General features: G+C 40.3%; 1 protein-coding gene across 2 annotated transcripts in view; it reads right to left on the bottom strand.

The window, feature by feature from the left end:
* The window catches only part of RFX4 (regulatory factor X4), a 143912-nt gene that overhangs the window by 29093 nt on the left and 91501 nt on the right, over window positions 1-23318 (bottom strand). For both annotated transcript variants that reach the window (XM_077468462.1, XM_077468463.1), the window contains exons 10-15: window positions 19310-19368; window positions 18057-18201; window positions 15924-16018; window positions 12109-12226; window positions 10380-10499; window positions 4724-4879 (exon numbers count right to left, since the gene is read on the bottom strand). In XM_077468462.1, the coding sequence (XP_077324588.1) occupies window positions 4724-4879; window positions 10380-10499; window positions 12109-12226; window positions 15924-16018; window positions 18057-18201; window positions 19310-19368 (693 nt within the window). The remainder of the gene's footprint in view (window positions 1-4723; window positions 4880-10379; window positions 10500-12108; window positions 12227-15923; window positions 16019-18056; window positions 18202-19309; window positions 19369-23318) is intronic.

Genomic DNA, 23318 nt, shown 5'->3' with positions numbered 1-23318 from the left:
CCACCTGCTTGAGTACAGTTTTTGAAAATATAGTAAATGACCTTAAAAACAATATATAATAATTATTTGTATATTACTTACTTATGTTAATTAACCACTTGCCACGCAGGCCAATTCTGACACTTCTCTCCTACATGCAAAAATCATCATTTTGTTTTGCTAGAAAATTACTCAGAACCCCAAAACATTATATATATTGTTTTAGCAGACACCCTAGGGAACAAAATGGTGGTCGTTGGAACTTTTTATGTCACACGGTATTTGTGAAGCAATTTTGTAAACGCGTTTTTTTTTAAAAGAAACTGTTTCATGAATAAAGAAAAACACTTAAGTTAGCTCGATTTTTTTGTATACTATGTATTTTTTGTATACTGTGTATACAAATGAAAGATGATGATTTTTTTGTATACTATGAAAGATGAAGTAAATAGATACCTAACATGTCACGCTTTAAAATTGCGCACACTCGTGGAATGGTGCCAAACTTCAGTACTTAAAAATTACATGTTACATGTTTAGAGTTACAGAGGAGGTCTAGTGCTAGAATTATTGCTCTCGCTCTAACATCCACGGCATATGTAACTTGTGTGTATCTGGCTCTTATACTAGCCAATGCCTCACCAGCCACTGACCTCACTGCACGTCCCTGCTATAAACGCCTATGTGTGCATGGACACATAGGCTAACATAGAGGGTCATTTAGAAAAAAAAACAGTCAGAAGCCTCTAACAGTTGCATTTTTAACACCCTGTGTGAATGGCATGGCTTATCCATGAAGTCAAGAAAAACCAGAAACTGTAAAAAAGTGAAGTTACATAAGAGGATACAAGAGAGGCTTTTTAAGGTTTCAAATGTAATAGCAGACTTCTTGTGGGTGCTGTATTATTGACAATGACTGGAACTTTTTACAGTATCATAACTGTTACACTACAAATGTATACCTCGAAAATATACATTTTTATTTAGTTTTACATATTAAAAAAAAAAAGATCAGGTTTACATACTCATTAGTTTGCAATAATACCCCAATCTCCACATTCACCGACATTATACAAAATATGTCTATAGAAGACCATCAAAAGATAAAGTAATGTCTGTATTCAGACCATGGTCGGTGGTTAAAGTATAATTAAAGGCAAAACTTTTTTGTTCCATTTTTAAAGTAAAAGAAAATCCCAGGCTTACTCGATAAATGTATCAAAACCTAAATTGTTTAAAATGAAGGGGACAAAATGATTAACAATAATCTCTGATATAAAGCTTTCTTCCCATCAAGCAATCCCAAATCAGAATACAGCCAACATTTAGAGACTCTGGTGTCCGTTTATTAACCACTTCAGCCCCAGAAGGATTTACCCCCTTCCTGAAACAGAGCACTTTTTGCGATTTGGTACTGCGTAGCTTTAACTGACAATTGCGACGTGGCTTCCAAACAAAATTGACGTCCTTTTTTTCCCCCACAAATTTGATCACCCCCTTTATTTTTTTGCGCTATAAACAAAAAAATAGCGCCAATTTTGAAAAAAACGCATTATTTTTTACTTTTTGCTATAATAAATATCCCCCAAAAATATATAATTTTTTTTTATAAAATTGCATTGATTACTGTAAAAATGTCACTGGCAGTGAATGGGGTTAAGTGTGTCCTAGGGGAGTGTTTCTAACTGTCTGGGGGATGGGCTGTGTGTGACGTGACACTGATCGCTGCTCCCGATGAAAGGGAGCAGACGATTAGTGTCCTGTCATTAGGCAGAACGGGGAGATGCTGTATACATTGGCATCTCTCCGTTCTTGAGCTCCGTGACACGAACGTGGGTATCCCCGTGGCGATCGAGTCTGCGGGTCCCATGGGCATGGTCACAGAGCTCACGGCGGGCACGCAGGCACGGCAGGAAATTCAAAGTAATGTACGGGTACGTTACTTTGCCCAGCCGTGCCATTCTGCCGACGTATATATGCCGACAGCGGTCGGCAAGTGGTTAAAGGTTTTTTTAAATTACAATTTTTTTTTCTTCTTCTTTATTGCATTTTAGTCTAAATATGAGATGTGAGGACTTTTTGACCTCAGATCTCATATTGAAGAGGACCTGTCATGTTTTTTTCTATTACAAGGCATGTTTACATGCCTCGTAATAGGAATAAAAGTGACAATTTTTTTATTTTATTAAACAGTGTAAAAATAATAATAATACATTTTCTTTTAAACCTGTCCAACGAGCTCGCACTCAGAAGCGAATGCATACGTAGCGCCCGAATATGAAAACTGGGTTCAAACCACAGATGTGAGGTATTGCCGTGATCGGAAGAGCAATAATTCTAGCCAATAATTCTAGCCCTAGACCTCCTCTGTAACGCAAAACATGCAACCTGTAGTATTTTTTAAATGTCACCTATGGAGATTTTTAAGGGTAAATGTTTGTCACCATTCCATGAGTGGGCACAATTTTGAAGTATGACATGTTGGGTATCAATTTACTCGGTGTAACATTATCTTTCATAATATAAAAAATTGGGCTAATTTTACTGCTGACTTATTTTTTTTATTAAAAAAAGTGAATTTTTTCCAAAAAAAAGTGCGCTCAAATACGATGTGAAAAAAGTATTGCAACACCGCCATTTTATTCTCTAGGGTGTTAGCAAAAAAAACAATATATAATGTTTGAGGGTTCTAAGTAATTTTCTAGTAAAAAAAACTGTTTTAAACATGTAAACACCTAAATCTCAAAAGGTGACAGCGGAGGTGTGTCCCTTCCCTCTAATCAGCTCTCAGAGCTCTTCTTACTTAACTCACTAGACTAGAGTGTAACTACAGCTCTCTCTCTCCCCCCCCCCCTATTTTCTGAACTCTCAGACAAGCTTTATAATTCAACACTTTGAACAGATGTAGAGGGCAGCATATAAACAAGTACAACTTATGTGGGAGGATGTTCTTCATCTCTGTATATCACCTGATGCCAGTCACTTCAAGGGTTTACAACCACTTTAAGGAGAAGAGAGGCGATCTACAAACGCATAGAACTCAGGAGAACTGAGAATGTCGGCTGGAATCTCACAAGACATTGCAAGATTACAGTAACATGACTCAAAAAGTGAAAGTAAAACAACATTCCTCTTATAAAAAAACGTTCTAAATAAAATAAAAAAATCCCCCATTTACAATAAACAAATGCCCCATAACTATATAACATTATAAGTATGAATATTTAAACAATAATCATTAACAATTAAAAATAAATAGAAATAAATCATTCAAATAAAAGTAAAAAATGAATTCATTAAATGAGATAATCCTGTATAATAGAAATAGATCAGTCCATGAGTTAAAATCATATCTTACCGTATATATTCTAAGTTCCTAACCTGTTCTACCAGATTTTGGGTGTATGTATTGGAGTCGGGGGCTGATGTGATTTTCCACTGTTGTCTTGTTGGCTCTGAAAGAGGAAGAAGTCAATAAACTTCCTTCTTCCTCCTCAATTCTCAGGCTGATTCTCTCCCCTCTCCCCGATTCTCAATCTCTAGGCTGAAGAAACTGGGAGGGGGAATTTTTACAGAGATGGTCAGTGATGTCCTGAGATCGCACCTTCATAAATAATCTTTTTCTGTTGCTGTGAAAGATGGCCAGCAAAGAAACTGTTCTCCTCTGACCATCTCATTTACATAAACTTCTAATGATTTGAGATGAGCTACAATCCTCAAGATTGAAGTTCATTTCAGTTTCATAAAGTCACCTCTGTTCAGGGGCGGACTGACCATTCGGGCACTTGGGCACTGCCCGAGGGCCCCATGCCACTAAGGGGCCCATCAGGGTTGCCAGCCTCAATAAAACAAGGCACAGTATGTAAAAATCTGTGTTTTAAAAAAAATCCCAAGATTATAGCTGCCCTGCCTCTCCAGTACCTTTTCAGTGTGTGTATGTGTATTCTGTGTGTGTATACTGTGTGTGTATATTGTGTGTCTATTTACTGTATGTGTGTGTGTATACTGTGTGGCCCCATAATCTATTGCCTGGGGGGGCCCATAATCCCCTATTGCCCAGGGGCCCCATAATCTTCTTCTATTGCCCAGGGGCCCCATAATCTCCTATTGCCCTGGGGGCCCCATGAGTTGTCAGTCTGCCCCTGCCTCTGTTACTTAAAAAAATATTAAGCTGCTAGCAGGTATGAAGGGCATTGCTTACTGCTATGCCCAAATACGGGGCACTTTGAACAGACAAAGCTCCAACACTTATTGGTAGTGTTGAACCTTGCAGGTCTCACCTGTTCCTAAATTTCCATTTTCCCATCAGTACAATTGGTTGCCTCATGGGCCAACAAGAATATGTAGCGAGGTGGGCATTTTCCACTACTATCAGGAAGTTCTAGAGCTTCGCTTGTTCAGAATGGTCCCACATTCGGCTATATTCGAGGGGAATTGAAGCTGCTGATGATTTAGCTGCCTACATTATATACTGTACCCGCTACAATATCATTTTCTTTTTTTAAGTGAGAGTCGCTTTAAGCATCCTATAGTCTAAAACAGCTGCAGGCATAGATTTCAAAATATTTTATTTTATTATACAGATATGAGGCCCTTTACATATATCTTTGTTGCTAGCAGTTCTTGTTTTTTATGAGGTTTACTTGGAATTACGTTTACAAATTATACCAAGATTATGCACAAAAAAGGCCATGTAGGTACCATAAAAAATATATATATATAGATAGTTTAGATGTTGGCATACCTGTCGTCACCAATGCGACTCCACTGTCTGGAGAATGGTTCCCAGGGGAAGTTGCGGATGGGATTTCAGCTAAAGTTGAAGATGCAGCCGGTGAAAATGGGATTGGAGAGGGTGGTGAAATGGCAGCCTCTGACAGTGTCATTTCATCTGTGTCTTCTGAGAAAAGATTAATAATAGTGTAAAATAGTTTTCTCCAATACAGATATAATAAATCCTGAGTCATCATGAACTGCTTTAATTTAAAGTGTGCCTACATGAGACCAATTATTTACTCTGATACACTGCATCAGGGTATGATCACTGGGTCAGTTCTGTAATGTCTGATCACCAAAGAGAGTCCTTTTCTACTGACATTCCAGCCCTACTCCCAATGGCAACAGAGGCTGGATAATCCTGCCCATAGTGGGTAGAGTGGAAGACCCAGAGTTTGTGATGGTGAGATCTGCTCAATAGGTCCTGCTGGTGAGTAAATAAACTCTTCTGCAGTCAACTCAATATGGACATTATCACTGGGTCAGTTCTGTAATGTCTTAATGATCACCAGAGTCCTTTCCTACTGACATTCCAGATTTACCCCTACTCCCAATGGCAACAGAGGCTGGATAATCCTGCCCATAGTGGGTAGAGGGGAAAACCCAGAGTTTGTGATGGTGAGATCTGCTCAATGGGTCCAGCTGGAGAGTAAATAAACTCTTCTGCAGTCAACTCAAAACTGGATAATTCATTTTAGGTGGATCTAGGTTCATCACCTCATCCTTTTAAAACCTAAAGCTGGCCATACACTATTGAAAGTTTTGTTAGTTTCTGAGGAAATGGCTGAAATTTGCTCTGTGGTTGGCCCTATCTCCACTCCTCTGCCCAACATCCCATTAGATGCAACTGTTTTTTGGGTATTCTGACAGCCGTCAGTGACAGTTGTGGGAGATTTGTCCATTTGTCCTGTATAACATTGATGGCTGAATCTGCAAGTTTACGGACAGCTTTAGACTGTAAATGCACAGGCTCTGTGTTTTTTTAAATACAGGTAGGCCACTGAGTGAATCTGCTAGTTTAGTCAACCAGAGAGACTAGTAATCCAGAAATATGCTTTACCTGGGAAACTATAATTAATTATTTATTTCATTTTTATAAGTTTTTAAACTGTTGTTTTATATCTGTGTGTTTTACTATATATACATACTGTGTTTATAATTTTTGGTTTAATTTATTGTAAGATATGCCAAGGATTGTACTTTAAAATCAGGTGACCAATAAGGGATAAGTCACTGCTCTGACTCTGATTCACTAGTACAGTGCAAATGTCTGCCTAAACCAGCCCTAGATGGTTCAAATCTTAGCCAGTTCAGCAGGGATCAGCCGAGATTCAAACCATGGGCAGCAGTGGTGCAATTTGATGGGCACAGTGGCAGCATTTGATTGGCACAGTGGGAGCATTTTATGGGCACAGTGGCAGCATTTGATGGGGCACAGTGGGACTATTTGATGGGTACAGTGGAAGCATTTGATGGGGCATAGTGACACTATTTGATGGGCACAGTGGCAGCATTTGATGGCGCACAGTGGGAGCATTTGGTGGGCACATTGGGAGCATTTGATGGGCACATTGGCAGCATTTAAAGGGCACAGTGAAAGCATTTCATGGGGCACGGTGGCAGCATTTGATGGGGCACAGTGGCAGCATTCGATGGGGCACAGTGGCAGCATTTGATGGGAACAGTGGCAGCATTTGATGGGGCACAGTGACAGCGTTTGATGGGGCACAGTGGCAGCGTTTGATGGGGCACAGTGACAGCGTTTGATGGGGCACAGTGGCTGTGTTTGATGGCACAGTGGCTGCATTTAACGGGCACAGTGGCTGTGTTTGATGGCACAGTGGCTGCATTACATGGGCACAGGGGGTCAAATTGATGGGCACAGTGGCTATGTTTGGTGGGCACAGTGGCTGCATTTGATGGCACAATGGCTGCGATTGATGTTTTTTTTCCAGAATTTTTTTGTTTGTTTGCACCCCCCCATCCCCCCTCCCCCAAATTTTTGAGCACCAGCCCCCACTGATGGGCAGGCTGATCGATGGGTAAAATCAGCCTGTCGGATTTTGCTGTGATTATTGCTAGCGGACAATGGCTCAGCGAAAGGGATCAACACTGTTTTGATGGAGGAATAGAGCAATTTTCTTTCCTGCAACCCGTGGTTGCCATATAGAAAAATATGTTAAAAGGAACCTAAAGCTCCACCTGCTGGCTCAAAAGGAGAATACTAAATAATAACATGTAACATTTCATATTTACCTGATTGTAATTTTTTATTTTTTTTTAGTCCTGATGCCAATAAAGAAAGAAAAAAGTATGAACACCAAAAGCCATTATACATTCCCTTTCAAGGAATAGAGTGGAAGCTCTAGGTACACAACCCTCTAAGGTAACATTTTGCCGTGTTAAATTGGTTTGCTACCTAAAACAAAAACAAAAAAAGCAGCTACTGCTTTCAACCAAATGAATTTTCTAAGGATAAACAAAGTTCCTTTGTATCACTACTTTGCCTTAAAAAAAAGATTTTATATATATATATATATATATATATATATATATATATATATATATATATATATCGTGTATGTGTGTGTGATAGCTCTGCCCAAAAAAAGGAAGCAGAGGACAAATGATTAATGGTACTTGTGGTTGGTCTTTTCCCCATCATTGATTTATCATACTTTGTTCTGCATTGTGTCTCTGTGTGGGGGAAGCCAACTTAGTAGAGATGGGAATTTGCTTCCTCATGGCAGAGCTGCCCCTAAGGATTAGTAGGGATGAGCCGAACACCCCCCAGTTCGGTTCGCACCAGAACTTGCGAAGAGGCAAAAAATTTGGACAAACACGCGAACACTGTTAAAGTCTATAGGGCACGAACATGAAAAATCGAATGCTAATTTTAAAGGCTTATATGCAAGTTATTGCCATAAAAAGTGTTTGGGGACCCGGATCCTGCCCCAGGGGACATGTAGCAATGCAAAAAAAGTTTTAAAAACTGCCATTTTTTCGGGAGCAGTGATTTTAATAATACTTAAAGTGAAACAATAAAAATTAAATATTCCTTTAAATATCGTGCCTGGGGGCTGTCTATAGTATGCCTGTAAAGTGGCACAGTGTTTAGAACAGTGCCACAGCAAAATTACATTTCTAAAGGAAAAAATGTAATTTAAAACTGATCATGGCTGTAATGAATTGTTGAATCCCTTCAATATAGATAAAACTCATTGAAAAAAAACGGCATGGGTCCCCCTCCCTCCAGTCCATTACTAGGTCCTTTGGGTCTGGTATGACTATTAAGAGGAACCCTGAACCAAAATTTTAAAAAAAATTGAGTGGAGGTACCCCCAAAATCCACACCAGGCCCTTCAGGTCTGTTATGGATATTAAGGGGAACCCTGCACCATTATTTTTTTTTAAATGGCATAGGGGTCCCCCTAAAATTCATACTAGACCCTTCAAGTCTTGTATGGATTTTAAGGGGAACCCTGCGCCAAAATAAAAAAAAGGCATAGGGGTCTCCCCCAAATCTATACCAGATCCTTATCCGAGCACACAACCTGGCAGGCCGCAGGAAAAGAGGGGGGAACGAGAAAACGCCCCTCCTGAACCATACCAGGCCACATGCCCTCAACATGGGGGGTGCTTTGGAGTCACCCTCAAAGCACCTTGTCCCCATGTTGATGGGGACAAGGGCATCCCCACAACCCTTGCTTGGTGGTTGTGGGGGTCTGCAGGCGGGGGGCTTATAGGAATCTGGAAGCCCCCTTTAACAAGGGGACCCCCAGATCCCGCCCCCATGTGAATTGTTAATGGGTACATTGTACCCCTACCAATTAAAAAAAAGTGTCAAAAATAGTAAAAATGACAGGAGTCCTTTATTAAAAAATGAAAGAATAAAAATGTCCCGCAATGTAAATCTATCTTGCGCCGCCCGATGAACCAAAAAAAACAAAATGCAACAGCTTCACCCACGAGTGACGCTTCTTCTCAATGACAGCTGATATATATCTGAGGGCAGGGGCACTCGGTGACGTAAATGGATGACCCCACCTTCCTCTGACGTCACGTGGCATCAGAGAAAGGGGAGAACCCATGCCTTTTTTTTAATGAGTTTTATCTATATTAAAGGTATCCGACAATTCATTACAGCCGCGATCAGTTTTAAATTAAATTTTTTTCCTGTAGAAATGTCATTTTGCTGTGGTACTGTTCTAAACATGGGAAATCTGTGCCACTTTACAGGCGCAGGTGTTACACTTTAAGCATTATTAAAATCACTATTCCTGAAAAAACTGCCATTTTTAAAACTTTTTTTGCATTGATACATGTCCCCTGGGGCAGGACTTTTTATGACAATAACTTGCATATAAGCCTTTAAAATTAGCACTTTTGGTTTTTCATGTTCGTGTCCCATAGACTTTAACGGTGTACCGTGGCTTTTGAATTTGCTGCCAACACCGCATAATGTTCGTTATCCTCCCAACGTCCGAACAACCAAAGTTTGGCCCGAACTTATGCTAGGGCCAAACCGTTTGCCCATCCCTAATGACTAGTGATCTGATGACTGGTAGAGTAGTGATCAAGAAGGAGCAGGAGAGGTGGAGGAAGCACAGAGTCACAGACTGAATAAAGCAGATGCATGGGGATTCTAGCAGTAGGGGAGGTCCTCAGGTACAGCTTCCTCTTCAGCAAGGGGAACAGAGAGTAGTACAGTAGTGATATAATCAAATTTCACTTCTAAACTTAGAATTTCACTTCAAATCTGTGTCAGAGACACAGAGCCTTGGATGAACTCACACCACAGATATACAACATTGAGGCTCAGAGCTTAAAGTGTAAGTAAACACCCTTATCGTTTTCAGCCAAGGAAGCTGCCATCTTTGCTTCTGTTTATTCTAAAACTGCCATGTTGCTGCACATGTGATCAGTTATGACACCAGCCATTGGATGGTTTGACAGTTTGGTTGAGAGCACAACCAACGGGAGTGTTACATTTCTGGCATGTGCTGGAAATGAAACTGTTTTATGAATGGGTTTACTTCCGCTTCAAGTGCCTAAGCATAGGAACGTCACATCTATTTTTTTAGGAGTAATATAGGACAAAATGTAGATTTTTCAGGGTACTGACTAGGCACTATTTCTATTTACAAATGTTCCCTATTAGATAACAAATATATATATAAACATATATATATATATATATATATAAACACATATATATATATATATATATATATATATATATATATATATATATATATATATATATATATATATATATATATATATATATATATATATATATATATATATATATATATACATATATACATATATATATATATATATATATATATATATATATATATATATATTTATTTATTTAAATTAGATCCACTTTAAATCAATAGATAGTGTAATTTATCTATATTAGAGAGGTTGTCAAAAGGAAGCAGATGAGACTCTTAACAGGATGGAGTCTGTAGGACTTGCCCATGGTTGTATGAAAAAACAAGATTGTCCTTATTACTCGGAAGATAGAAGTGTTCATGTATGGTCAGCACTGCTTTATAAAAGTAATCATGTACACGTATCTATGTCCTTAAAATAATTAGAACCATGCTTACCACTGTGTGATTCTCCTTTCATGGCCCTCATAAGTTCATTGGCTCTCTCTTGGCAGTGTAAAGACTCCAATAAATAGAGGACATAGTCATCAAACATTAGGTGTATGAGGTGGAATGACCCTGTTATAGAATAGGGAAAAAAACAATGAATGGATTCTGTAAGTCAGACACTACTGTAAGTCTATTCAGTACTACTATTGTGTGTGGAATCATCCTATGGTTTCTTGCATTTCTGAGGATACCAGTCTGAAAACTAGCCCACTTGTTCCTCTGCACTGATTCCTTCAAACTACCATTGCATTCTGTGAAATGTAAAATAGATTAAAAACTAAACGGACACTCATACTACCCTGGAGAAACTCGGGCAGCACCACCAAAGTCTTCAAGAGATGGAAGTGGAATATTTGAAGCCACTGGCCCTCCCAGATCAACCAAGTCAAGTATATTTGGAAGATGGAGCTTCTCCTTACAAAACTATGGGACAGAATGCCTCACTTCAAAAAGGTCTGATTTTCCTGTGAATTGTAATCTTATGGGGAAAAATGATTCCTGCAAAATTATCTTCCCATCTTGGTTCCTTCCCTCAATTTTTTCCTCTGCCTCCTCCAGCCTGCTTTATCGTTATTTTTTTTTCACATTTGTGTAAGTGATAAGGTTAATGAATAAGTGATACCCTTCTCCACCTTTTAGTGGTGGACAGAAATACAGAAATACCCTCCTAAGTTAATGTTAATACTTTGTGCAGTTATATTGTGTATTTCCTCTACCTGGTATTCTGGGTTATCCTGAATAAGATAAGATTCTGGTCAACCTTATTTCAGTACTTTCTATCTGAAATTTTTGCACTATGCCTTCAAAATGATTTTGTTATTCATCTGTTGACATTGTAATTATTTATCATTTTACTTCTTTAAAAACAAATACAATTTAGATTAGTGTTAGCAGGTGAATTATTTAGGTTGGAACGATCCTTTAAAGTTAACCTGTTTCTTTCTATGCAGGTCAAAGCAAGAGGTTCACTTTGATAGCAGCCCCACCAGCTGGAGGAGGACTCAGTCATCATCCTCATTTAACATTGCTAAGTGCTTGAACAGCCAATCTGTCACATGGGCAGAAAGGGTTTCAGTCATATGCTCTCCATATCCACTACAGAGTATTTCTGTTCACTCCTAGAGCTGTGAGGTAGGTAACAAAATATGGGCATATGCTGGTTGGGCAGATTTAACCAAGCAATATCACCACCAATATGGTGTAAGGTCAAGAAGGGCAATCCTGATGACAGAAATACATCTTTCTAACATATTGATAGACAGTTATTCCCTTTCAAATAAATAAAGAGGGATGAAGATTTTGTGACACATACTCTGCATGGGACTGAAGACCATATTAAGATGATGGTCGCAATGGGTCCTAGCTGGCATGTAATTCGTTGAAGGTCAGGCAACCTTCTCACAATCAGTCATTTTCAGTCTTAATATAATTTAAAAAAAAAAGATAATAGTGCTGGATCTGTTGCCAATAGTTAACAATCAGAAGTTTGACAAACACTTGCCTTCTGGTTTGTCTAATTTTGAATATCAATCCTACAGTTTTCTCTCTGTAGCAATTAAGGCATTATTGTAAAAAAAAATGTATTAATATGCAAAATAAATATCACTATTAGCATAGAAAGAACTGTAGAGAAGGTAAGAAAATACCCAAAAGCATACTGCAGGAGCTAGGATCATACCGAAACTTGGAGCACTGTGCAATGTCATATCCCGAATGACTCTTGTACCAAAGCAAGACCAAATTAAAAGGAACTGTTGTGCCACTCTCTTCAATGAGCCAGTTTTTTTGGATGCTACCTACAAAGGTAAGAACAGTAAATTAGCACATCTGTGAAGAGTCCCATATACCCATCATGGAATAGCTAGTGATAGTTAGTCACAGTCAGCTGGACCTGTTCTGTAATGCTGAAGTTGTTTCATAGCTTCCCAAAGCCACATTTTCATTGTGTGTCAGAAAGGTACCCCAGCATTTATTTCCACACATGTAGCACAGGCAGGGCCGCTGTTAGAAATCATGGGGCCCCATACAGCCTACCTGACGGGGCCCCATTGACCCCGCCCACAACCCATCCTGGCTCCGCCCATAACCCCACCCCTGCCTCCACGCTGTCAGGGCAGGAGGCAGGAGCTGGAACATTTAACATTTACAGCGCCCCACCAATCATAACTGCATCTGAATGGGAAAGATGTCAGTGTTTTGACATCTGTGCCCATTCAGTTTGTGTCTTCATACGGAGCTTTCAATCAGGTCTGCATGAAAAAGGACCTAATTGCAAAGCTTGGGTGAAAGGTTATGAAAGGAGAGTGGTTTGGGGGTGGTAAAAATGCAGCTTGGCTATGTATTTTTACTGTCCCTTCCCCCATCACATGTGTAAAAGTAGCATCTCACTATGTGCACATGGTCATTATCATTATGATGATCAGAGCACAGCAGGTGCTGTGTGGCTCTGTCAGTGTAACATGACTGTGTGATGCTGACTTTGTTATGGCTGTGCTGAGTTATAGTCTGTAACACACAGTACAGTCATATATCAGGAAAGTCAGCACCACACAGTCATGTTACACTGACAGAGCCATACAGCACCTACTGTGCCCTGATCATCATAATGATAATAACCATGAGCACATAGAGTCTAGGGACTGCACATGCTACAATAGTGTGACCTGTCAGTGTGTGTGTGTGTGTGTGCAGGGGACTGCTTGCCTGTGCACCACTGCCATTGTCCAGATTACTCCTGCTGCTCTGTCTGTCTCAGCCGTCCCAGTGATAAGTCCCTCAAGCTGCAGCACTTACTGGATGAAGGGAGCCGTATAACAGTAATATCCATCCGCCGGAGAGGCACACAGTGAGCAGGAAGAACTTTAGTTTGTGCAGGTATACTGAGAACAGCATGCGGCACAGCATTGTATCCCTGCACCCGAAAATAGAAAAAAAGTCCCTCTTCTGCTTTCACCTCCTGGGCCCCTCTGGTAACCTGATGGGGCCCAGGAAATGAATATATATTCCTTATATATGTTAGTAATCAAGTGGGTGCAGGTTAATATAGTTATTTCGTTTTTTTTTTTTTTTTTTTTTTTTTTTTTAGCTAGAAGTTAAAAGCTGCTCGGGCCCCCCCTGCTGGCCGGGCCCGGTACAACAGGGCTGGTTGTACTGCCCTATCAGCGGCCCTGAGCACAGGCACCTCATTACAATCACCATGAAAAGTGTGACTGTTGATTTTCCAAGAACAGGAAGGGAGGTGTTGTAGTTACATACAGTAATCCCATACTTGATGTCAGCAAGTGTGGAAAGGGTTTTATGGGTGCTAATTCCTCAATTTACATGGCTTAAGGTGTGATTTGTGGGATTACCTGCATCTCTTATTGTAACTAACCTTTAAGCCTAGTACACACAATTAGAATATCGTACAAAAATCACTTTTGAAGCAATCCTGCTATAATCTGATCATTAATAAACAGCTTTCGTCCGAAATTACCTGAAGGGACAAACACAAATTTTTTTATCGTATGATACCAGGTCATTCGATTGTGGTTTATTCTGTACACTTTTAGTCCGAAAATACAATACAAATATATTACATCACTTCCAAATTTTTATTCTGTTGTACGAGAAGTAACCTATTTGTTTTCGATATGGAGACTAGCATGCAAAAAAAAAAGAAAGGACCGACCATTCATCCTATAATCTCAACGTGTGTACTATGCTTTACATGAAGGAGGTGGAGAAGGGAACCCTGAACTCTTTCAGGGACAAAACACCAAGTCATTGGTTAAGGTATGAGGCTGTTATATGGGTCAAGATTAGAACATCATTAATACACATAAAGTCAGGGACCAAATATACCAGATTTACATGGAATAAGGCACATACTAACAAATTACTCCTTTTAGACTGCGTGTTAAATGTTGGAGGAGGGGGGATCTACAGGAAACCTTTACACACAGACCAGTTTCTGCTTTTTTACCCCCAGAACTCGCTGGTGTATACAAACTGAAATTTATTAGAACTCTGCAACACCAGGCTGATAACTACAAACACAAAGGTGTATTTACTAAAGGCAAATAGACTTGAAGTGCAGTTACACTCATTTTCCCCAGAGCTTAGTGAATGTGTTAAAGCTCTGCTGATTTCCGTCATCTAATCATGTAAAAGCAAAAATGCTTTTTTTTTATGTTCCTTGCACCTGATTGGGTATTATTTTCAAAGCGAATTTACACCACATTCATTAAGCTCTGGGGAAAATAAGTTCAACTGCCCTTGCAAGGTGTACAGTCTATATATCTTTAGTAAATCCACCCCACAGTGTCTCTCAGTAGTGCTTTGAAAGTTTGTGACTACCCAACCTAGACATTCATTCAAACATCCACACGGTCAAGCAAAAGCTAACTAGAGGTGAAGCAGAACACACTGAGTAATATAGTCAAATATAGTAAAATCCAAAAAGAAGAAGGGGGGAGTGAGATTATAAAGAGGAACTTCTGCTTAAGGGTGAAGTTCCACTTTAACTATGCAGTACAGTGTAGTGAGGAATGCAAGACCAGTACACTTGGGAGGTAAAACGACAAGTGAATAGAACAGTATAGGAGGGCAAATTCTACAAGTCAAGACTCAGCAGCTTTCCGACATCTTAAGAGAAAAGAACATTCTTTTGAAGACAAATATGTGCACATTTTGGACAGAGAGGACAACAAGTTCACAAAAGGCATAAAAGATTCCATCTTTGACAACAATTTGCATGGCTAGAAATGTGATTTGACATTGATGCAGGCTTTCTGACTCTAAGCATGGACTTGTGTAAACAGAACAAATAGTTCTCCAAATTTCACATCTCCCTTCTTGTTCTTGGACAATCAACATCAACCCATTTCATGGTGATTAGGTTAAGGTGTCTGTGCTACCTGCATGAATATGCCGTAAATGCTGGGGTATCTTCCTAACACTCATTGGAACTGAAGAAGTGACTTGGACAAATGTCTGCAACATCACAGGGCAGGTTCAGTTGAATGTGACTTACTACTACTTGCAACGGTAAGTTAAATTTTGTCATAGTGTAATGTAGCAATGAGTTTAGCAAAGGTAAATGTGTGTGTTGAGATTTACTTTAGCCTCTTGGGACAGTACTAATATATAAGATGTTGGGTGGGTGGCCTAAAGCGGAGATACTGCACTATTCAGACACTGATTAATGCAGGATGCGCAGTCACTTACAACATGGTGCATTTCATTTATTTCACAGAAATCTGTCCCTACCATGAAAGGACTTGTCTGTGTTTGCTGTCCTGGCCAAAGGTTCCCAGCCCTTTCCTGCCTAAGCTGATATATCCCATTGCAGATGCATTGTTTGCTGTGGTTGTGTTGTGTAATCTTTGAATGAGACATGTGTACACAAGATCTAATGCATATAAAATTGCATGATAATAAAAATAAAAGGAAGAGGAGGAAAAGAAGTAGAAGCAGAAATATAAGGAGAATTAACAAAATATGGAAACTTACTCTCACAACACATCGGTCTACCATGGAATCCAGCCAATCAATGTAAGCTTCAATTGGAGATTGTTCTTCTAATAAATGATCAAATTCCTGGTACACTGCAGAAACAAGGGATTGTGAAAATCTGATAAGAAACCCACAAAATCACAGATATTGTTGTTACCTAAAGGCAGCTTTCCAAAAAAATAGAGGAAGGATTGTTGTTAGTGTTGCCTGAAGCCACCAATCAAAATCTAGATGTAAAAATGCCAGCTGATTACATGCTATAGGCAACACAGATACATTTCATTGGATGTTCCATAAATTATAGAGGTAGCCAGGATGAACATATAAAATGGGTTATCAAGTGCAGTCTATATTTATAATAGCAGATGCACAGTTTGATGCACATGTGTTAGGCATTGAAGAAAGCAGTAAGTTTAAAATGTAAGTGATGTCCTCAAATGGCCAGTGAAGATTTTCAAATATTCAGCTTAATGAGACATGCTAGTCTCTATTCATCAGGCATTATTATACCTAACTTTTTTTAAAAAGGTTGTATCATTACCAGCCAATAAAGGGCATGGTTTTAAATTGCTGAACTTTCTGCTGTTTAATGTTAGAATGGAGGCTAAGTTATGCAAGCCAACATTTCTGGTTCAACCACCTCACTACTAATAAGAGTTCCACTGCAAATTTCAGACACAAACACAACAGAGAACTTGGATGTAGGGATCTCATGCTGTAATCCGTGGACATGTATGTGGAACTTCACATAGAAGTAGGATCAGCTAGTGTAATAACTGCATGGAAAAAGGTGTGCTTAGGATACGTTGCGTCTTAATTCACATATGCCTTGTAAATTTGCCTGGCCTGTTAGCAGCAATGGGTTCTTAAAAAGTAATAAATTGCATTTATAAAAAGTAGTTACATTTATAAAATGGCCTCCACTATCATGATTATGCTTTTAAAATAAAAAGCTTTTCTAGCCAGATCAGAGGCGTAACTAGAATATTCAGGGCCCCCCGGTGCAAGAAACCATGAAGAGCCCCCACCAGGGGCATTGCTAGGTCCTATAACAGTGAAGTAAAGAAGGTCATACTTCACTGTTATGGGACCTAGCAACGCTTGGGCAGGCAAACACATGTACATAATATACATGTGTGTGTGTGTATGTATTTATTTATTTATATATATATATATATATATATATATATATATAGATAGTTACATATCTGAGGGCAGATCCGCCCTTACATCAGGGTTCCCAGAGATCCCCCACTTACATCAGGGTCCCCAGAGCCCCCCTCATTGCACCAGGGAGCCTCCCCTTACTTCAAGGTCCCCAGAGAGCCTTCCCCTTACACCAGGGTCCCCACAGCTCCCTCATTACATCTGGGTCTCCAGAGAGCCCCCCTTACATCAGGGTTCCCAGAGAGACCCCCTTACTTGAGGGTCCCTAGAGGGCCCCCCCCTTACATCAGGGTCCCCAGAGAGCCTCCCCTTACATTAATGTCCCCATAGTGCCCTCCCTTACATCAGGGTCCCCAGACAGCTGCCCCCTCACCCTTCCAGAGGTTTTCCTGTACCTGGCTCGTCTCCGCTGTCTGTGCACCTCCAACCCCCAGCCCACATCTCTAGAGGGAGGTGGGAGGGGGCAGTCGGCAGCTCTATGGTGCTCATGGACCACGGTTCTCCCCTGGGGCTGGTAGTGCTCCTCCCGAATATATAGAGTGGAGAGAAGAGGGGCCTCTGACCCAAGCATGTATCAGCAACAGTGTACAAGCAGAGCCGACTCACTTGTAAACTGAAGAGTGAAACTGATACATGCTCGGGCCAAAGGCCCCTCCCCTCTCCACTGTATACACTAGGGAGCAGAACTACAAGCCCCAGGGGAGATTCCGCCGCCCACGGGCACCATAGACCTGCCGATTGCCTCCTCCCACTCCCCCCACCACATCCCAAACTGACAGCGAGAGGTGCAGGGGGAGATGCTGGGTCTTGGCCCCCCCCAACACACACACAGCAGCAGAACGGTAGGGCCCAGTCTCAAGTGTGAGTGCTGCGACCCAGAAAGTTCCGCCACTGAGCCAGATACAGTTTGCAACTCCACTGTGATAACCAAGTGGTGCACATGCCAACATCCACAAATCTTACACTGGACAATCAGCTTCCTGTGCTCATCTCTGGAATCTTCTATAGTATACAAACTCTGTTTGGTAATGCTATTAAGGTCAACATTCCTCCAGTCTTCCAGCATCTGAAATGTAATATCTGCGCTGTGTATCACTGTCCGTGATGCCTGCAATCCACAAGGAAATCAGCAGTGAGAACAGACAGGATTCATTATACAGGGCACATGCATTGAAAATATTGTTCAAACAGCAACACGGGTTGATACATTTACATGAAAATGCTGAATACAAAGATGATGGGGATCCAGATTTAGAAATGATCAGCCTGGGGTGTCTATAGTAACCAGACATTTACTTTCTATCCTAGGAGCAGAACTATAATCACTAATGTGTTAATGCACACGTTTAAACACTGATACAAGGCACTATTCCTCCCACTGACATCAACAATGGGGCAATAATTCATGCACTTACATCAACAATAGAGCACTATACCTCCCACTGGCACCAACAAAGGGGCATGATTCCTCCCACTGGCACCAATGATGGGGCACTTACTCCAACTGACATCAATGATGGCTCACTCTTGTTCCCACTGGCACCAATGATGGGGCACTATTTCTCCCACTGACACTAATGATGGGGCTCTATTCCTTCTACTGACACCAACGATGGGGCACTATTCCCCCCACTGATATCAATAATGGGGCACTATCCCCCCGACACTAACAAAGCGGCACTAATCCCCCTGCTGACACCAACAATGGGGCTCTAATGCCAGGGCATTTTCTACCCCCACTGGCCACAGTCTGACCCCCTAAGATTTAAAGCACAGTAAACTGGCCCTTTGTTTAGAAAGTTTGGAGACCGTTGCTTTAGTGCATTGGAGTGCCAACCATAATGTTATACCAGCCTAAAAGTTGATGCGCAATAATGCACATTTACAAGTGTGTTGTCCTAGTGCATTGGCACACAGGGCTGGCGCTATCATAAGGTGGCTTAGGCAGCTGCCTTATGGTGCCAGGATGGGGGGGGGGGGATTGTCGGCCACTTGTACAGGCAGGGAAGCCAGCTCCTCTCCACCCATTACTCATCATTGTGTACAGCAATGTAAGTCCCCCCAGCCCAGTGAGAAGGTCCGTGCCTTCTCCAGATCTGAGTCTGCTGGTGCCACTGCTGCTATCCTATTTCATTATGTAGTGCCAACTGCGTTAGAACACCAACAAATTCAAAGTGAGAGAGACAGACAGGACTATATTTCTGCAGTATACTCACCTGACACAGATGGTTTAAAGATGTCTGTCGTCTAAGGATTTGTGAGAACCTTTTGGACACTATGAGGATGATAAATTGAAAAAAATTAATTACAACAATGTAGGCTTTTTGTGATAAAACGAATATATATTTAAATGTTAAATGTTGCATTACAACATTTTATCGGTTAACCCTCAGGTATTATGAGATGGAGGTGCTACAGGAAATTAGAAAGGGTTTACGTTTTTCCTTCACCTTGTTTTGCATTTTCCTAATCATACAAAATAAAATATGACACCATTTTTGAGCAGTACTGCACAACCATAACTCAAGCTCACAAAATGAAATAATGTGACAGCGGACCCCAGACCATTGCATTTTTATAATACCACATTGCATTAATAGGTGCAAACTCTGTTTCCAAAAAAACACAATCACATGTTTAATACTGGATTGGTTTTCCAGCTGCCAAAACTCCACAAGGGTCCTGTAGTGGACATACAGATAGTCACCCAACAGTAGTTCTAACCATAGAAAAACAGAAAGTAGTGCCTGACCAAAACCAGTTAAAAGAGTGCAAGATACTATTAATTGTTGGTAAAAAGTCATATAAAAACATATAAACATATAAAAACATCCAATACGTTTCAGGGAAATGCTGCTTCCTCTTCTTCAGGGCTCAAGAAAAATCTGGAGAAAGCACTAACTTCAAAAATCTGTATTAGAACCAGTAATGAACTATCTACGTGCATGGCGTCACAACTTTAGAGTAATTGCTGAGCGGCAATTCTGTCTTCTGTCAACAAAAATTAAGGCCTGTATTTAGTCACTGTTCCTTAGTATATAACAGCTGTATACACCAAAATTGACAACTCTGCCCCCATGATGCAAGAGGTACATCCACTATACAATCAGTGCCATCACTTGGCACAATGGAGTGAAAGAAGTGGGTATAAATGTAGCGTTTTTAGGTTTTCTGTCACTGTACCATATATTAGCTTCTTTCCCAATTCAAGCAAACAAAATAAAAATGGTTAATGACTTCAAAATCTCCTTGTTTAAAAAGCATTATTTATTCTTTTCTATACCCCATTAAAAATAATAACTAATAATTTTTAAATTTTTAAAATGCTCAAAGAAAATCATTTTGCATTGGCTTTAGTTATTTTTCTTTTGTCTTTCTTCCTTTAACATTCTGCACCATTAAATCATGTTAAATAATACACATGTATAATGCACATTAACCCAGAAGTGACACCGTCCAAGCTCAAGCTCTTGATCCCTGGCTAATCCTTTTTCTTAATTACAGGATGATGGTGAACAGCTTTTCTCAATGGAGAGTGCGTGAATGCTTTGAAATGAGAAAGGATTAGTTTGCAGGTGATGGTCTTGGCTCTCTGCGGTGGGCTAGCGGTTGGAGTATGATAGAGAGTAGCTAGCCTGCTGGGCCAGAGTCATTTGATAACGTCCCTTGCTGCATTTTATTAATAATCTGCTGCTTTTGTACTTTTGCATAAAATAAAAGCCTTTTTAGCATAGAAAAACATGGATTATCGCAGACTAGAAAAATACATAATTAAGTACACTACACCTTTCCACATAGAGAAAAGCAATAAAAAAATTGTTTAATTAGAGAACAGCAGTCTACAGAAACACCAAAAGTTAGAAGTGTGCTTGGTGTACTTATATACTTATATACTAGTTTTATATCATCATCTAGAGCTGGATTCAACAGGCTTTCTGCAGTGCTTCAAATCAAGAGAGTCTGCAGCCTCTTTTCACATGACTCTAACCATAGGATGGTGCTCAGAACCTGAAGATGCAAGACCTGCAGAGTCACAGGATCAGATCAATTCATAAGATAAGAATGCTGGCATCCACAGCGGTTCAGATGTTAAAGCTGAGTTCCATCACATGACCTAATGTGTATGTAGCCTTTGTCATGTGATCTACCGCTACCAAGGGCATTGTGGATGTTTTCTAGAGGGAACCAACTCTAAATGTTGCACAACTTCAATTTTGATGCATCCAAAACTGAAACATTGAACAGTTATGGCAGAAAAAAACAAGTGGTCCATGGAGTTTGCCTTTTTTTTAAACATTTGTTTTTTTTACTTCTTTAACCTAAACCTGCAGTGCATTTGGTATTCATACCCCTTGACATTTTCCACATTTTGTCATGGTACAACCAAAAACATAAATGTATTTTATTGGGATTTTATGTGATAGACCAACACAAAGTGGCACATAATTGTGAAGTGGAAGGGAAATGATAAATTGTTTTAAATTTTATTTACAAACACATATCTGAAAAGTGTGACTTGCATTTGTATGCAGCCCCCTTCACTCTAATACCCCTAACTAAAATATAGTTTAACCAATTGCTTTCAGAAGTCTTCTAATTAGTAAATCCACAGGCAAGTCCACCTGCGTGTAATTTATTCTCAGTATTAATACAGCTGTTCTGTAAAGCCCTCAGAGGTTTGTTAGAGACCCTTAGTGGACAAACAGCATCATGGAGGCCAAGCAACACACCAGACAGGTCAAGGATAAAGTTGTGGAGAAGTTTAAAACAGGGTTAGGTTATAAAAAATAATCTAAGCTTTGGACATCTCACGGAGCACTGTTCAATTTATCATCTGAAAATGGAAAGAGTATGGCACACCTGCCAACCTAGCAAGACATGTCGGTCCACCTAAATTGACAGGCCAGGCAAGCAGATATGCACAGCTCAGGTGAGAGAATCTGTCCACAGGACAACTATTAGTCGTAAGTACACTCCACAAATCTGCCCTTTATGGAAAAGTGGCAGAAAGAAAATCATTGCTAAAAGAAAGCCATAAGAAGTATCGTTTGCAGTTTGCGAGAAGCCATGTGGAGGAGACAGCAAACATGCGGAAGAAGGTGCTCTGGTCAGATGAGACCAAAATTTTACTTTTTGGCCTAAAAGCAAAATGCTATGTGTGGCGAAAAACTAACACTGCACATCCCCCTGAACAAACCTTCAGCAGGGACAGGGAAGCTGGTTAGAGTTGATGGGAAGATGGATGGAGCCAAAAACAGGGCAATCTTAGAAGAAAACCTGTTAGAGTCTGCAAAAGACTTGAGACTGGGGTAGAGGTTCACCAGCAGGACAATGACCCTAAGCATACAGCCAGAGCTACAATGGAATGGTTCTAGATCAAAGCATGTTCATGTGTTAGAATGGCACAAGTCCAGACTAAATCCAATTGAGAATCTGTGACAAGACTTGAAAATTGCTTTTCAGAGATGCTCTCCATCCAATCTGACAGAGGTTGAGCTATTTTTCAAAGAAGATTGGACAATTTCACTCTCTAGATGTGCAAAGCTCATAGAGACATACCCAAAAAGACTTACAGCTGTAATTGCGCCCAATGGTGATTCTCCATAGTATTGACTTAGGGGGGCTGAATACAAAAGCACGCCACACTTTTCAGATATTTTATTTGTAAAAAATAAAAAAGAGGATTTCAATTTGTTTTGGTAAATGAGCTTCCCTCTTTGAACACTTAAATGTGCCATCCATGTCAGTTGAGACACAGTGGGTGTGTATCCCTGGATGCAGACAGTGTGAATTTGGAGACTTGCACCCACACCAACACTGATGTCAAATATGAGTAGTGGCTGTGTCCCTGTAGCTGCTGTATCCCAATAGACATGGATGGTTCTGCCTGCAGGTGGATGCATGAAAAACTTGCGCATCCCAGATTGGAGCGGAGTTTACTTTCCTCTCTCCTCTCCTCTCCTCTCCTCTGGAGATCCAGGTACAAAGTTCACTAATGCCACGTACACACGAGCGGAATGTCCAACAGAAAAAGTCAGACGGAAGCTTTTAATCGTATATTCCGATCATGTGTATGCCTCATCTGACTTTTTACTTTGAAAATTCTGACGGACCTAGAAATAGAACATATTTCCAACGGAACCAATTCCTATCGGGAAAACTGCTCGTCTGTATGCTGACGGACCCAAAACCGACACATGCTCTGAAGCAAGTACGAGACAGAAG

This window comes from Lithobates pipiens, unplaced genomic scaffold (genome assembly GCF_037356315.1).
Source record: "Lithobates pipiens isolate NorthernLeopardFrog02 unplaced genomic scaffold, aLitPip1_a1.2 Scaffold_8, whole genome shotgun sequence".
NCBI classification, from domain to species: domain Eukaryota; kingdom Metazoa; phylum Chordata; class Amphibia; order Anura; family Ranidae; genus Lithobates; species Lithobates pipiens.
Note: the sequence above shows the minus strand (reverse complement) of the source record. Positions and strands in the feature narration are given on the sequence as shown.